The following is an 18,415-nucleotide window of genomic DNA, read 5'->3' as shown; positions in this document are numbered from 1 at the left end:
TGTATTATTATATTGAATTATGTTGCACTGTATTGTAGTGTATTTTTTTTATGTATATCATTGTCATTTTTAAATACTTATGAATATTGGGTATTAATATATATTGTATTATTATATTGAATTATGTTGCAGCGTATTGTATTGTATTTTTATATTAATAACAAAATAAACAATGAATTTTACTGCAGAGTATGTGTAAAAAAATTTTTGCATTCAACTCCTTTCATACATATATGAAAATAAAAATATACATTTTCATAAAAATATTGATTCAATCCTTCATTTACTATACTCCTATTACAGGTCAAATGTTGTTTATTAATTGTTAGTAAGTTGTTATTAATTCTGTTTCTCTTTCTGCTATGTCTTACCTATAGCAGTACATATGTAATGATTCAGCAGATTGACTCCCAAATAAATTTGTAACGGCGAATGCGTGTATAGAAGTGTAACTTCTACCGGCAGTCCCACTGGACTGCCACACCCGTTTTTTTATTTAACTCTTAAACCACGATGATCATTAATTATAGAACTTTTATGTATAAAATTAAAAGCATCGAGTAAATATTCAAAGATTGACTATGATCTATGAAAGATTGTGGCTCCATCTCTTGCGTGGTCGGCCGGTCTTGCATTCTTCTACCACTTGGCGATTTGTCCCTTGCTATTTTAAATACTCTTGTGTCCGCAATTCTACTGATTTGATTGTACCATTCTTTTTTTCGATTTAGTGTTAGTTCATTTATACCGTATTAAATTTTGTTCTCTCTTTTGATCTCTCTGTGCTTTGGCTGTCGAGTCTTGTTTCTGATACGTTCGTCATTGTTGATCTTATACTAGCCTTAAACATTCTTATTGTTGGTATATTATATTGGTATTTTTGGTAGTTATATGTTGGTATTATTAAAGTATCCTGATAATCTATTTGCTCTTTATACTTGATCTCTTACTTCTTTTTCAACGTGTCTAATAGAGGACAATGTAATCCATAAGTACTTTATTTAATCGACTTCCAGTTCACTTCTTATTGGTTCTTTACTGATTACTATTGTAGTTTTCTAAGATGAAATCGCTATGTTAAATTTTTGCTTTTGTAATCAATCTGTGAACTAGTTTTTCAAGGCTATCTTTATTTTTGGCTATCAATATTGCATCGTCTGCGAAATAAAGAATTTTAATTACATTGGTCCCCATTCATTATTAGACAATTCGAATGTAATTATAATTTTTTTCTAATTCCGTGTGTCCGATTCTTCTCGATCGACGATGATAAAATAAAATGTTGAAGTCGTGGAGTAAAATATAGTTTTATTGACAGCTACTGAATTATTACACTACAGTTGTTGTTGAGGTAAAAATTTGTAATAGACTTCATCCCAAACTAGTCCCGAAGCTATATTTATATTCTCACTAAAATGCTACGACTCATCAAATAAGTGTATGGCCTTCTGCATAGAACAAAAACCGTTGACTTTTGAAAGCTGGCAAATACAAATGTATATAAATAATCTTATACCGTCTTTCTGCTGGCAAATATAATTTGAACCGAGGAAATGATTGCAAGTTTTCTCAATACCTATTAGGCAATCTATAGTTTGCAGTTGAACAAATTGTAATTAAGCTACTAATCGATATGTTTCACAATTATACACGGTGAAACTATTAAAATTCAGGAAATTAAGATTAATGTGAGATTACAAATTAATAGATTAATTTTTGATTGGACAGTATCCTTTCCCTTTATTGATACTATGACTTTATTCATAATTAGATTAAATAGCATAGGGCTGATGAATCCCCTGTCTTATTATATTGTCTGTATCTAGATTTTTCGTAAGTTGTCCATTCATTCTGACTTCTATCTTATCGTTTTGATAGACGTTTTCAATTGTTTTGTAATATCCAGCGGGATGTTTTTATTATATAAGAGATGTATTATATTATTTAAGTCTTACTCTATTAAATGCCTACTTCAAGTCGATCAAAGATAGGAATGCGAGTCTATTGTATTCTAATGCTTTCTCTGTAATCCGTTTTATGACGAATATTGCAACTGTATACGACCTTCCCGTACGAAATCATTGTTACAGTTTATGAGCTAAATTATTCGTTCTTGCAAAATTTTAGTTGTAATTTTCAGTAAAGTATTTAACAAATTAATACCTCAATAGTGTCCTGATTGTTTCTTATCGCCCTTTTTGAATAATATAATTAGATTGCTAGTCCTCCATTCTTCTAGTATTTTATTGTCTTCTTCTTCTTCTTCTTCTTCTTCTTCTTCGCGCGACTAGGATTACTCCTGTTTGTCTGCCTCTTATTCTGTTTCAGTCGTTGTTGACTGTACATTATCTTTCCACCTTTTTGGCGGCCTTCCAACGGGTCTTTTGCTATACAGCTTGTTGTTTTTACAGATGTTCGTTCCAGTTTTTTTTTTCTTGTTTTTATCCACCTGTTAATATTTTGAATTTTGCATTGTTCACGTATACTTCTGTTGGTTTGTCTATCTCTTAATGATGTGCCCGCTATTGATCTTATTACTTTCATTTCGATATTTTTGATTTGTTGTTTCGTCTTTCTTGTATCGGTCCTTGTCTCCGCTGCATATGTTAGGATTGGTCTTACTGTTGTCTTGTATACTTTCAATTTGCTTTCCGTGGTCAGATATTTGTTTCTCCATATGGTTTCTCGGAGGCAACCACTTACTCTTGACGCTTTTGATGCTTGCCTTGTGGTCTCTGTTCTTATATCCCTGTCACTAGTGATCTCTACTCCTAGGTAATTGAATTTCATTACTTGTTCTACAATTTTGCCGTCTATTTCTAGTTTGCATCTACGCCGCTCTTTACTGATCACTATACATTTAATTGTTTCTACTGATATTCTCATATCAAGTTTGTTTGCTGTGATATTGAAGGTGTGGAGCTGCTTTTGTAGGTTATCTTCGTTATCAGCAATTAGTACTGCATCATCGGCATAGCATAGTATCGTGATTTTATGCGCTCCCATGTGGTATCCGTGTCGTTTTTTTACTTCGTGAATTATTTGATTCATCACCATATTGAATAACAATGGGTTGAGCGAGTCTTCTTGACGAATTCCGCCTTTTAGTTCTATGCATTCTGTTTCCCTTTTGGCATTATAAATCTGGTCTTGTTGTTCTTGTTAATTTCATTAATTGTCCTTATTATCTTATGGTCTATTTGTTCAGCTTGTAATAAATTTAAGATGTCATTTCGCTTCACCCTATCAAAAGCACTTTTTAAATCTACAAAGCACATGTATGCTGGTTTTCCATATTCAGTAGACTTCTCTATTATTTGTCTGTTATTAAAAATGGCGTCTATTGTGCTGCGGTTCTTCCAGAAGACTTGTTGTTCATCTGCCATGTTCGCTTTTTCCTCGATTTTATCTTTTATGACTGCCGTTAACAATTTTAATGTACTATTTATCAGACTAATGCCTGTATAATTTTTGGGATTTCTCGAGTCTCTCTTTTTAAGTATCGGTAGCAGGAGACTTTCCTTCCATTCCTCTGGTACTACTCCGGTATTTATTATATCGACGAATAATTTTAGCAGCCATTTGTGTAGTGTTGTTCCTCCATATTTTAGCAGTTCAGTGTTTATCTTATCAGGACCAGGCGCTTTTCTGTTTTTTAATTTTTTTATTCGTTCTTGTAGTTCTTCTTCTGATATTAGTATTCTATCGTGAGTTTCGTTAATGATTCTTTCTCTGTTCTCTTCTTCTCCTTCTCCATATAATTTCGTGAAATGTTCAGTCCATTGTTCCTCCGTAATGTTATCTATGCGTACAAATTCATTAATTTCTGTTTTTTGTCCCCTTATCATCTTCGACACCTTTTTCTGGAATCCATAGAGGTCGTATTCCAGATCTTTGGTAAATTTCTCACAGTGTTCTTTTTTGATGTTATCTATTTCTTGGTTTACTCTATTCTTGATTCTCACGTAGTCTTCTCGTGCCTCCGGTGTCTTCACTCCTTTATATGTTAGGAAATCTTGTTTCTTTTCATTTGCTAGTGCTTTCACCCTTTCGTCGTACCATGGTGCTTTGTATTCCCGTTTATTTTTGTTAACTTTTCTTTTACCTAAAGCTTCTTCCGCTGCTTGTAGGATATATTTTTTAATAATTTTCCAAGTTTCTTCTATATTCTTTTTAGTCTCTAGGTTATGGCTGTTTAGCTTTTCTGGTAGTCTGTTTCTATACAAGTTTTGTGTCCCTTCTTCTTCTAAGCTTTCTATGTTTAACTTTTCTTCTACTTTTGTATTTCGCTTGCCTTGTGTGGTGATTGCTATATTTATTTTCCCTAGTACCAGGCCATGGTCGGATCCCACATTGGCGGAAGATAGAGCCCGCACATCTATTCTATTCTTGGGGTGTATTTGTCTGTTTGTTATAATGTAGTCAATCATAGAGTTGCGTCCTCTTGTATCTGACCAGGTGATCTTATATGGCCAGGTGATGTTATGTTGTATTTTATTGTGTATTGTAAAATTGTTAAGATTAATGTAACAAATGAAAGAAGACAAATCATGGAACGAAAAACCACCATCGTAGAAGAAATATAGAAAAAACGGCTTATTATGTACTAACATGTACAGAGAAAGACCGGAAGCAATATAACTTATTGGAGTCCAATATATATGTATATATATATATACCTACATATTTATATATATATATATATATATATATATAATATATATCTATCTATATATTATATATATACTCGTATATATATATATATATATATATATATATAAATATATGACATTATCATCATCGTCATCATTCTCAGCATATTCTACCAATTATGGTGTAGCCTCCCCTACATATTCATTCTTAATATCTGTCATATATATATATATATATATATATATATATATATATATATATATATATATATTATATAATATATATAATATATATAAATAATATATATATATATATATATATAAAGAAGTAAACGTTAAATAGTGGGTTTGCAGCAATAAAAATGAAATGTGTACTCTTTTAAATTTTTATTCCAAGCTTTCGGACATTGGTTATGTCCTTAATATTCTTAATCACATTTGTAGCTCCCTGATGAAGGACATAACCAATGTCCGAAAGCTTGGAATAAAAATTTAAAAGAGTACACATTTCATTTTTATTGCTGCAAACCCACTATTTAACGTTTACTTCCTTACGTTGTCAGCAAATACTTCTGGTTCATTATATATATATATATATATATATATATATATATATATATATATATATATACATTCATTAAAATTTGTTGGCTGCGTTTGATGGAACATGTGAAAAGAATGGAAGAAGGCGAAATACCAAACAAAATAAACAAACAAGTGTCAGTAGGAAAAAAAAACAAAAGGAAGACCGAAGCTGAGATACATCCAACAATAGAAAAAGAATCCAATAGAAAATGATATAATGATAGAAATGTATTAACACGGGGCCACAACAACAGCCTAGAAATATTCAATATGCTCCCAGCATGCTTCAACCAACGCAGTCCTCAACTGTGTTACAACAACAAAATATACAGCCAGCGCAATGTTTTGTTCAACAAATTCCGAATACGTTAACATCACAGGTCCAGATAGAATCATAACCCATAATATATCAACGATATTACCCCCATAACCCTCTAAGCCAAACTATGCAACAAACATTATCGCAAAGTTCTCAGATGCAGCATTACATTGATTGCAATAATGAAGAGAGAGTGTAAACAACCGATGATGAAACACAATGGCACACAGACCCAACCCGGAAGAAAAAACGAAGTACAGAAAATCCAATAAGAAAGTCCAATCAAAAAGCATTGTCTAATTTTGTTCAGAAAACAAATCTTCATAACTGCTTTCAAGCACTTCACGAAGAGAACTTGGAAACCGAACACACAAGCAACAAAAGTAGTGACACACAGAAAATAAACCCCCACTATGTATTCCCAATGTACTAAATGTGAATGATTTTGCAACCGTAATAAACTCTGTTGTTAAAGATGGCTATAGTTCTAAAATAATTGGAAATAATCAAATCAAAGTTTTATCGAACAAAAAAAGTGACTATTCAAACATAATAACAATATTAACAGAGAAGTTGAATTCCATACTTATCAACCAAGCAAGAGCGTCGTTATAGGGTGGTCCTGAAAAATGTGCACTATTCGATTGATATCTTACCTACGCTGAGATCAAAGGACATGATCATAAAATTAGAAACCTTTCAAACATCAGACACAGAATTTCAAGAAAACCATTATCAATATTTATATTGATCTTGAACCTAATACAAACGATAAGGCTAAGGATATATATGAAATCAAAGTTTTGCAAAACATGATAGTCCAGTTTAAAGCTCCACACTTTATGAGATGCCACTTTTATGGTCACGCAAAATCCTTTTGTAACAGACTTACTCGATCTGTCAGATGTGACCAAGGTCATCTTTCTAAAGATTGCATGAAAGGTAGACAAACTCCAGCAACTTGCACACTATGTAAAGGAAGCCATCCCGCAAATTACAAGGGGTACAATGTCTACAAGGAAATGTTCAGCCCTAAGAAAAAAACAACCTAGTGCCAATAGTCAACATCAACTACGACAACCAAATTTAACATACACACAGGTAACTCAGAGAATACCAGCATCTCAACAAACCACAACACAAAACATGCAGATTCAAACTACGCAGATTCAGCCAAATAATCAGACTCATATGTGCACAATTATAAATAAACTTGAAAACATTATGACTAGATTAGCAGATGGATTAGATAATTTGTCAAGCCGTCTGGCGGTACTCGAATCCAGAATCATTTAAATGGCTATTATACTTAAACTGACAATATGGAATGCCAACGGTATGGCTCAATACAGCCAAGAGTTAAAAACATTTTAAAAAATTGATATAATGCTTATTTTCAAAACGCACTTTACAGGTAAAATTTACCGGAAAGTGCCAAACTATAAATTATATGCCACAAATCATCCTAATGATACTTCACATGTAGGTTCAGCCATAATTATTATAAGCAGTATAAAACATTACGAACTACAGGCAACTAAAATACCGCACCTGCGGGCCACAAACATAGTGATTAAAGACTGGAGTGGGTCAATCACTATATCATTATGATATTGCCCTCCCAAGCACACAATAAAAATAAATCAATTTTCTCAATTTTATCACTTGGATCGAGGTGTCTAGCCGGTGGTAATTACAATGGGAAACATCCTTTTTGGTGCTATAGATTTTAGAACTCAAGTAGCAGACAACTACTTCAAGCAATTCATATTAATAAACTCAAAAATTATTCTACATGTGAACCTACATATTGGCCAACAGACGGAGGAAAACTCCTAGATTTCCTTGATTTACTACTACTACTACTAAAAAGAAATTAAGCTTTTTCCTAGAAGAAAACTGCTTAGTTCCTGACTACTAATTTGGCTTTGGACAAAAACACGCTGCAGTTGACAGACTGACAGGATCCAGGATTTGGAGGAGAAGCGCTATTGTTCTGCAGTCTTTTTAAACATCACACAGGCTTTTGATAAAGTGTGGTATACAGGTTTGCTGTATAAAATTAAACAACAACTGCCATCTGAATACTATAGGATATTCGAATCCTAAATAACAGACAGATATTTCCAGATAAAATACGGTACCTTATTAACAGCATTAAGACCTATTAACTCAAGGTAGTGTGCTTAGTCCACTCTTATATCTATTGTACACGGCCGACCTATCCACTTCTGATCAGTTTCTTGGCAACATTTGCTGATGACATCGTCATCCTCTCGTCCCACAATTCGATCGAAGCATCTAAAAGGTTACAAGTCCACTTAAACACCATTCAGATGTGGTTAAGGGAATGGCAAATCAGGGTTACCGAAAGTAAATCAAACCATGTTATTTCCATAACTAAACGTCTGACATGCCCACCTGTACAACTAAACAGTTAAGATATACCACAATCTGAGGCAAAATAGTTTGTAATTCATCTTGATAGACTACTTAAATTAAAATTACAACAACTTTACTAGCTACTTAGAAGAAGATCTGTAATTCTAAAACTCATCTGAACCTATGGCATTCAACTGTGGAGGTGCTCAAGCGAATCCAATATTGAAATCCTGCAGAGGTTCCAATCGAAGGTCCTTAGGTAGATTGCTAATACACCATACTACCTCCATAATGAAGTAATACTACGTGATGTCTCAGTGAGTATTGTGCGCGAAAAAATAAAAAAGTGTAGTTATAGTCATTTAAAGCGGTTAGAAGGTCAACGGTAAACATTCAGGACAACAGCAGAGAAGTGAGAAGAGTTAAGAGCCACAAACCCTTGGACCTACCACATAGATTTCGTAAATTAAGTGTTTAGAATATAAGAAAAATTTTTAAATACTATTTTAGTTAAATTGAATTAGGAAGGTACCAGCACTGGCAGGTAATCTTCGCTCATGCTAATTTTTCTATGTTTTGTGTTTCACTCGTCATTAAAAAAAATATCGTTAATAATTTGAATTGTTGTTGTGTCTGATTGATTTCCTTTTCAAATGTTCAAATATACCCAGTATTTTTCTTCAAATCTACTTTTAAAGTAATGTTTAAGTATCGCCAGTAATATTGATAAATGTTTTGAAGTAATTTCTTAACCATGGTGTAAATACTACATAATAATAAGTCTTAATATGTTTTCTTTTAATTAAACATAGCAAAACATAAATAAATAAACGATCAATTACCTCTTATAGCGACTCTAGCTTCATTGATGATCTCAGCGCTGGTCTTCCTTTGGGGAGGTTCATAGAACGCCGGAGATACTTTGCTGATCCCCTGCAGCTTCATAATTTCACCACCGTTTGACCCATTTTTCCACTCCATAATTTCAGTTCCACTCCACAGAATCGACCATTCTGAAAAATTCACTAAACGGTTTTCCCAGAATACAACTGCGTTCTAAATAAATTAGCTGTGGATCGAGAAATGTGCTCACCGTGGAAAACAAGCGTCTACTGGTGGAAATGTGGACAACAATAAAAATATTGATTATTTCGGGGAGAGCGCCTGGTGAACATGCAAGTGGGATCGATATTTCTGAATGTAGGGAAAACAATTTATTGCGTTTTTAGTGATAGAAGGGAGTCATTGACATTTATTTCTGGATGGGTCTCCTTAAAATTTGTCAATAACATCTTGATATACTAGAGGAAAATATTGTTCTCTAACTTTCAAAAAAAATCAATCTTTACAATCTTATTTTATTCGCACTAATTCGGCTAAACTTATATTCTGCTTTCTAGTGAATTTTTTTTTATTATTTTATATGCAATCGATAACATAAAATATTTATTCTAATTAGTTGCCATCTATGGACTAGAATTCAATATTCTGTATTTTATCTTTTGAGTGCTTCAACTCCTAATTTATTCCAAGTTTATTTCTTAATTCGGTCTAAATCCTAAAAGAAACAAAAAGAGCTGAAAAAATATTGTACAGATTTTTTAAGGTTGTTCTAAAAGGTATATAAGGGATAACTGATGACAAATCTTTGAAGATTTACAGCTGATTTGGCTTTGTTTTTTAACAATCATCAAAATTGGGAAAATAATGTTTTACCTATAAAACATTTCTTATACATTTTAGAGAAAAATTATTTAAATAAAGTTGTAGATCAAGATCTTTAATTCTTCACTTTTGAGAGTTTCTAAATTAAAATGTATAAACAATTGACCGAAATATCGCATTTCTTATAAATTTTTAACATTTTTTAGGCAATAGATAATAAAAAATGAAGACGTAGTGATAAAGAATTAACCCTTTCGAGACTCCAGGTACATATGTGTACCACTATTCTTGGATACGAGCCTAAAATGATCGTTTGTCGTTAAATAATATTTAAAAATTTACCAGTCAGTCCTCTATTGCATCATTTGAGACACGTGTATCCTCGTAAAATATTTTATTCAACCTGAAATTTGCTGAGTTTTAGGTGTGTTTGTTGGTACAGCCAGCATAAATATATTGTTTTTTGATAAAAATAATAGTTAAATTAATTATTTCATTTTACAGACTGTTTGGTTTTGTCTCTTATAGTAAGTATATTTAGTTTGTCATTTATTTATAGTAAAATAAACCTTTGACTGTTTTTAGTCTTTAGTCTTTTAGTAAACAAGTCTTTGGTACTAATAAGTAGTATTAGTCTTATAGTATGGTATGTAAAGGAAAGGAAAAGGCCACCTACACAGGAAGAACTTAAATATTATGCAGAATTATCATTCTCCGAGTCTGGAAGTAGTCATGAGATGTATAAACCTTCTGATGATGAATGGGCATCAAACGAGGACTGCCAAGATAACTTTCACGAAACTTCTGATGAAGAATCAGATACAAAAAGCCAATTATAAGTTCGAGATACACAGGAAACTTAAGAAATAAATGCCACACCTAGTAGTTCTTTTGTGTTGTGGTCAACACCAAATAAAGGTTCTGTTCCGAAAAAACAAATTTTAAGTAAACGTAGTTGTACATTGGATACCGGCATAAAATCTAACTTAACGCCATACCAATATTTCAAAAAGTTCTTTCCACGTTCATTGTATATTGCTCAATGTACTAATGACAGAATTTAAATATATAAGTAGTCAAGAGGAAGCGCTCGTCTGAAAGAAACTGACTTAGGCTAAATTCAAATAGTTCTTGGTTGCACATTATTTATCTGCTACAACCGTGTACCAAAAATCAGTAATTATTGGTCAACACACCCTTCACTTGGAAACGTTTCTATTCAAAATGCAATATCCCGTGACAGATTTAAAGTTATATCTTCAAAAATGTATTTTGTATCATTAAGGAAACCAACAAAAGCTTCAAAACCCTATTACATTGATGACATTGTACAATGCTTAAAAGATACCTTCCAAACATACCGACAAGAGAGCAATTTTCAAAGTATCTACGACTCCATGACGAAATACAAAGCTTGATCGTCACTCGACGATTATATCGACAGTATATGCCGCTAAAACCAGTAAAAAGTGGAATCAAAATGTGGCTTGGGTCAGACTCGTTCTATTACGACTTCGATTTCAACACCTACACAGGTCGTGCAATTGAGTATTTAGAAGGAACTCTTGGGGAACGTGTAGTGAACAAACTTATTTCCACAGCAAAAGAGAGAGATATAACCTTTTGCTTTGATCGTTTTTTTACTTCGGTTTGTCTGTTGGAAAATATACAGTACGCAGCAATAGGGACCTGTAAACAGAATATAAATACCAAAAATAAAAGAAAAATTGCAAAGAGGTGAATGCTTATTTCAGTGCAATGAAGATGGACTAATGTTTGTAAAATAGTAGGACACCAAGGAAGTCCTGATGCTAAATAATTGTCATAATGACAATGACAATGTTTCATCTATAAATAAAACCATGAGAGATGGCTCGAAAGTAAATGTATCCTGCCCAGAAATGATAGCGTGCTACAGGAAAATTATGGGTGGGGTTTATCTAATAGATCAGATGTTAGGATTGTATGATTTAGATCATAAGTAAAACAAATGGTGGAAAAAATATTCCATTGGTTACTTATGATGTCAGTTGTAAACTCATGGATTATTTATAATGAAAAAAATAAAAAAATCCTAATACAATTTTTGGTACCTCTAACAGAAGATGTGATTACTCAAAGACAAAAAATAGCTGCTATACGACGTTTATCAAAGAAGGGAGGAGTAAATATGAGCAGAAAACGTTTCGAAAGTGTATTATTGGGTACATCTTCCAATTAAAGGAAACACAAGAAGACTATGTAAAAGGTGCACTGATAATAAAACGCAAACACGTACAAACATAATTTGCGATAAAATTCCTTTATGTAAAAAGTGATTCGCAGTATATCACCGTAAATAATATTTTGCATGTTTGAGTATTTTTTTTTGTATTTTTGAGTCATAAACTAATACAAATGTATTAATATTATTTTTATGTAGGACTGTGGGTACACATACATACCATTACAGAAGACTAATGGTACGTATATGTACCACCATCGCCACCGACACCCCAACATTTTCATTAACATTTTTTGATAAAAGAGCGTTATCCTGCGTTCAAAAATTATTACTATGTTGTCATTATATTCGTAAAAATCTATCAAATGAATTTTTTTAACCGGAAAATACAAATCTGCAAGTTAGAGGATTAAAACAAACTTAACTATGCAGGTTTTTGAAGGTTCTGAAAGGTATATGAGGGAGACATGATGACAAATCCTTGAAACGTACAGTTGATTTTGCTTTATTTTTTTAACAATCATAAAAAGGGAAAAAATCATTTTTTACCTATACAAGGTTTCTAATACATTTTAGAGAAATTAGTTCAAATAAAAATAGTTAATTGGCCAAGAAAATTGCAAAAACCCTTATTTTTGCATTATTTCATAAATGTTAATAACTTTGTTTTTTTGCATACTAACATGTAATATAACTACTTAAAAATTATAGCAACTAATGAGTTACTGATCTGTGCTAAACATCAGCTAGATCGACCAAATAGTTTGTAAAGTATTAAATTTGTTTATTCCGGAAAGCGATTATTTAAACAACTGTAGTTACCCTAACAGTTACTCTAGACGTATTTAGTAGACCGCAATCGATTCTTTAAGGCTTCAATTTTTTCATCATCATTCTGGCTTTACAACCCTGCGTGGGTCCTAGCCTCCTCAAGAATTTCTCTCCACTCGTCCCTATCCATCCCCTTTCTCCGCCAAGCACGTATTCCCATATTTCTCATGTCTTCATCGATGTTTTAGTGAATAATTCTAAGATATATTAAAAAAAATTCAACATTTTATTAAAATTGTTATGAAAAGTTATGAAGAAGTTAGAATTGGTACAGTGTGAAGTTTTCATAATTATGCCCTCGCGGCAGTTAACAATTGAATTACGAAAGCGGATAAAAAGCAACAAAAAAAGGCAGAGTTCGTCGAAGGTAGGAGCAAAATGATGCTGTAGATATTTTAGCAGGAAGCATGTCGCTATATGAGCCTGGAATAGACGAAATTGCGTGACTATAAAAAATAAGCTTTTTTTTAAACGCGTTTTTCTCCTAATAATTTTTTTCAAGCTGGTGTTCACTGTATCTCAAAAACTACTTGATCGATCCTTCCCAAAATTTGCACACTTCTTTTTATACATAAATTATTAGGTCGGAACGTCAAGATATTTGTCTTTTTTTACTTCTAAAATTTGATAGGGAAACTCATAAACTAGCAAAATTTTTTTTTTCTTCAAACGTCAAATAATGATGACATTACTTATCTAACTTGATCCTGTCAAAGTTTGATGTCTCCGCCGGCAGCAGTTTTTTTCCCATTTCTTTACGGCGGAGGGAAAAATGTTGTCATGGCAACAATATGAAACATGTCAGAAAGCAACAATACAAATGTCATTAACAACAATTAAACATCATTTTTATTTATAGTAATATTAAAAGTACAATTAGTTAATGAGGCATTTTCAAAATTGAAACCGTGCAAAAATGTTCCCGACTCTTGATACGCATTGGTAATTGTTGATGATACTGATGGTCGAGAACAACTTTCAGCACTCATTCCCGATGTTGGCGGCTTGCGAACAACAATAAGATGTCTTTAATAATTGCAAACAACTGTCAAACAACTGTAACCATAGAGACGCAAATCCCACCGATGACTTAATTATTTTAATTTCTAACATCTAGACGACTTTGATAGTTGTCACAGTTAATTTCGAGTAAAAATAGCGTATGAATTGTACTATTTATGGTTGAAAATTGCTACGTTTGAAGAAAAAATAGTATACTTTATTCGGCAAAGAAGCGACTTTTCTTGACTTGCCCTCTATTACGCGCCTCACTTCGTTCGGCGCGTAATATCGGGCGCGTCAAGAAAAGTCATGCTTCTCCGCCTCATAAAGTAATATACTATTAATACTATAAAACTGATTTGCTCAAATTTAATACAAGTATTAGAAAAAAAAATGTTTATAAATAACAATTTAATACTGTTTATAAACAATATTTGTTTAATATGTTATATTTTAAATAAATAAATAAAAAAAGAACAATAAAAAGCGACTTAAGAAAAAGTTTGTACATTCCGTAGTTATTATTTGCTTTGTTTTGGATAATTTTGCATTGAAAATATGATAAATGGTATTATTTTAACGTTGTACCCCATTCAAAAAAAAAGGAAGAGAAAATTTAGTCCAGTAGAACCCGTGATACCTATGTCATTTTTTCCGAGCACTCTTAGTTGCAACTGTGTTAGATTTTTTGAAGAGCGTGGATGAAACTTCATTCGGCTAGCTCCACTCCTTGTACTCTAGTCGGAACAAAAATTTTGATTGAACAATTTTCAATAATTTTGATTGTTAAAAGTTTGGTAAAAAACATTGACTTTTCTCTTAAAGATTGGTTAATTTCAGCCCTTAATATTGTTAATTAACGTAACAATGATTTTAAAAAACGGGGCTATCTTGGCTCCTAAACGTCGTAGGACCTTTTTTTTCTAAAAGTTAGGTTAGGGTTAAAATGTAAAATGATAATAGATGGGACAAAGTTAAATATCGTTTTACTTTGCCCCACATATAATTATACATGATTTCCACCATTAAAAAAGAACAAATGTCTTTTCAGGTGTAAAATACGAAAATAATAAACGAAAAACGACCTAACAACAATGGTCTATGGAGTCAATCAGATCTGTGGAATCAATCTGCAATTAGATCTGTGCGAACACGTATCCTTAGTCAAAATCAAGCTGCTATACAATACGGAATTCCTGTTGCTACGTTAAATCGGAGGATCAAATCCGAAAAAAAGAAGAAGACGCGTCAAGAAAGAAGCTAGGCCGATTTCTAACAGTATTCAGTCCAGAGCAGAAAAAAACATAAGTTGACTACCTTATTGGTATGGTTAAGTTATTTTTTGGTATTTCTTATTTAGAACTAAGAAGTTTAGCTTTCCAGTATGCAGAAATTAATAAAATTCCAATAAACTTTCATAAACAAAACTATTCAGCTGGTAAAGACTGATTGTACCTATTTTTAAAAAGGCGTCCCCAACTCACATTAAGAACACTAGAAAACACATCAGTCTGTAACAAAGCTTCTGTCGACACATTTTTTGCTCTATTGAACGAACTTTAAGATAAATATGCCTTTTCTGCCAGCAAAACGTACAACTATGATGAGACCGGTATAACTAAGCTATGTTCATATTTTAGTAATCTCTCCACATACGTCACATAGCTTCAGCTCCTTAACGTAGGTTTCATGTATCTTTTAAGCAATTATTATACTCAAGAGGTTAGAAACTGACAGAGAAACAAACCTAATAAACTTGTTTTTCTGAAAAGTCAGCCGGTATTGTCCCATACGATAGTACCAAATTTGCAGACATAGATTTTGCACAGTCACAAATAACAGAACGAGAAAATATTTTTGAAAAAAACCCAGATCATTTTCCAGCAATAGCTTCAGCTTAACCTAAGACAATGAGTTGTGAACCTTCGGATTCCCGTGATTCAAACAATCAGGTAACTAAGGAAACAGTTGAACCTGATATTGAAACTTCAGCAAGTAACAATAAAAAATGATCAGACAACTCCGAGCAGGAGTGATTTAGCAATTTCTTGTCGTTCATTTTATAATGTAAAGAACACGAATGAATTTTTCTTTATGGAAGAATTAAGATCTTCAAGTGATATTCTTCCATTTCCAAAAGCAATACCAAAACGGACAAAAGAGTGAAAACGGGGTGGTAAAACTACTATTATAACATCTACCCCATATTTGTTAGATGTGAATCAGAGTTTCGAAGAACTAAATTCAAAACCGTAAAAAATCTTAAACGAAATTTGAGCCAAGAAAATGTTAAAAGAAAAGCTAAAAAAATAAGGAAGTCCCGCACAACATCGACGGAATCTGATAGCCCTTCGGAAGAGTCCACGAATATATGCCAGAATTCTGATTCAGAAGAACTTATTTTACTAGATGATGAAATCGGAACAACAGAGTTACCCCGTCGAAAAGAAAAGGAATTTACCTTAATACATAAGAATATTGGAAAAAACGATTTTGTCGCAGTAACTTTAACATAGATAAGAAAGGGAACAGTAATGAAATTTTTTTGGAAAAATTATAGGGCAGTGTTAAGAGAACATTTACGAGGAAGCCACCGAAACCACCAGGACTCTTTCGTGTTTCCACCTGACGACAGTGTTATTTTAAAAAGTGAAACTGTAGGAATTCTATTCAATATTCAATATTGTTATTGGTATTGAATAATTTTCTGTTTTTATTATTTTTAAATTACCATTCATAACCAATATTAGAATAGGTATTTTTTGTGTTATTTTTCTTAATTACATTTTCATTACAAAGACTCTTTATATATGCTAGCTACTTCTCACATTACCCCACCGACTATTTCACTTTACCTAACCATCTGGGGCAAAGTGAAAAAAGACAATGTCTGACAAACCTACGCAAAAAAAAATTTACTGACTTAATTTATATTTCGACATAATGATCTTAAACATTACTGTAATAAGATATGCTTTTTACAAAATTTTATTTCGAAAATTCTAAATTTTATTTAATTTCAAAGTTTGGCTATTCCACTTTACCCCACTTTTCCCTACTTCTTTTCATTTTTCCAATTTATTCTGAAGTTCTTTTTTAGTTTTGCAATTCGTCAACAAATGTTCCTTCGGAGATTTATATCTTTGCAGCTTTCTATACCATACATTTAACAATTAACTATAATGTTGGGCTACATGCTCCTCTCTGACTTAGACCTCCATTTATTGTAAACGTATATGATGCTGTGTTACTACTAATTACCTCATTGTATATTTTTTATATTATTCTTAATATCTTGTTGTCCACTCCTTTTTCTCGTAGTATTTTAAATAGTTTCTGTCCCGTTACTTTATCGAAGGCTTTTTCTAAGTCAAGAAATGCTAAGTTTATTTTCTTTTTCCCTTGCTGCGCTGTTTGTGTTATCTGCTTTAAAGTAAATACGAGTATATGATCCTGTGTATTCTGCCAATTCTAAATCCAAGTTGTGCTTCGTGTAATGTGTGTTCTGTCATTTTTCTTAACCGTTTGTTTATTATTTTTTTCTAAGAGTATGTATATATACATGTACATGACATCAATCCTCGGTAGTTATTAAATTCTGTTGTATTTTCTTTTTTATACATAGGTATTATTGGTGAAACTTTCCAATCTTCCAGGATATTTAATTTTCCATATTTTATTCATTATTTTTAGTAATATTTGTTCTCATTTTTCTACGTTTTTTATTATTTTAGTTGTTATTATATCGACTCCAGGTGCTTTTTCATAATATAACGTTTTACTTGCTTCTTCTAATTCTTCCTGGTTTATTAAGTTTTCTGTGTTATCTTCCAGTACATTATTTTGTTCTATATTAATGTCATCTGTCATCTTTTTTTTATCCGATAATAGCTCGTCAAAGTGTTCTTTCTATCGTTTTACTAATTGTTTTGTCTCTATTATTAAATCTCCATTGTTATCCTTAATAATGTATATTTCTTGTTTTGTCTGTGTTCTTAGCGTCTTCAGGGTTCTGTAGAAAAGCTTTTGGTTGCTTTTGCCATTGTCTTCCATTTTATCTCCAAATTTTTTACAATTTTCTTTTCTGTTGTTTCCAATTTTTTTACTTTTTTCTTTCAATTTTATAGTTATTGTAATTCTCGTTCGTTTATTCTTTAAGATATTATTGCCACGCTTTTGTTTTCACATGTACTTGGTTTTTATTTCTTCGGACCACCATTCTGTCTATTTCTTTGAGGCAGTCTCTATTACATAAATGAATTATCACCGGAGTTTAAAGGCTTAATGTTAAAAATGTTATTAAATAAACCAATAATACATTTAAAAAATGGCTATCTCGGTTAAAAATGGTCGTAAAATACCTTTTTTATTTCGTAAAAAATGATCAGCAAAACGAATTTCAAAACAGAATTCACAAAAATTCTAAAGTAAGTCTAAACAAAAAAAGTTAGCCCTTATAAAAATCTGAAATATACCGATTAATTAATATTTTTCAACAAATTCTATGAGTATCTTAAAAGAATTGAAAGGCAACTTGTGAGACAGATTTTGGACTTATTTATCTATTGTTATTTATGCTAAAACCAATTTTAATTTCAACGGTTTAAAAATTATTTAAACAAATTATACACAAAATTTAATTTAGAACGACTAAAAAGATCATCATCATCATCATCACGGTGCTACATTCCCCAAACGGCCTCGACCTTCTCAAGACTTCTGCGCCATTCTGTTTTGTTGCTTGCTTGGATTTTC

The 18,415-nt window shown here is 32.0% G+C and overlaps 1 protein-coding gene across 1 annotated transcript in view; it reads right to left on the bottom strand.

Moving 5' to 3' along the window:
• The window catches only part of LOC140445287 (armadillo repeat-containing protein 2), an 87,339-nt gene extending 78,316 nt beyond the window's left edge, over positions 1 to 9,023 (bottom strand). Inside the window, exon 1 of the mRNA XM_072537218.1 lies at positions 8,781 to 9,023. Within this exon, the coding sequence (XP_072393319.1) occupies positions 8,781 to 8,919 (139 nt within the window). The 5' untranslated portion in view covers positions 8,920 to 9,023. The remainder of the gene's footprint in view (positions 1 to 8,780) is intronic.
• Between the last annotated feature and the right edge of the window lie 9,392 nt (positions 9,024 to 18,415).

This window comes from Diabrotica undecimpunctata, chromosome 7 (genome assembly GCF_040954645.1).
Source record: "Diabrotica undecimpunctata isolate CICGRU chromosome 7, icDiaUnde3, whole genome shotgun sequence".
In the NCBI taxonomy this organism is placed as follows: Eukaryota; Metazoa; Arthropoda; class Insecta; order Coleoptera; family Chrysomelidae; genus Diabrotica; species Diabrotica undecimpunctata.
The sequence above is the reverse complement of the archived record's forward strand: the minus strand, read 5'-3'. Positions and strand labels throughout refer to the sequence as shown.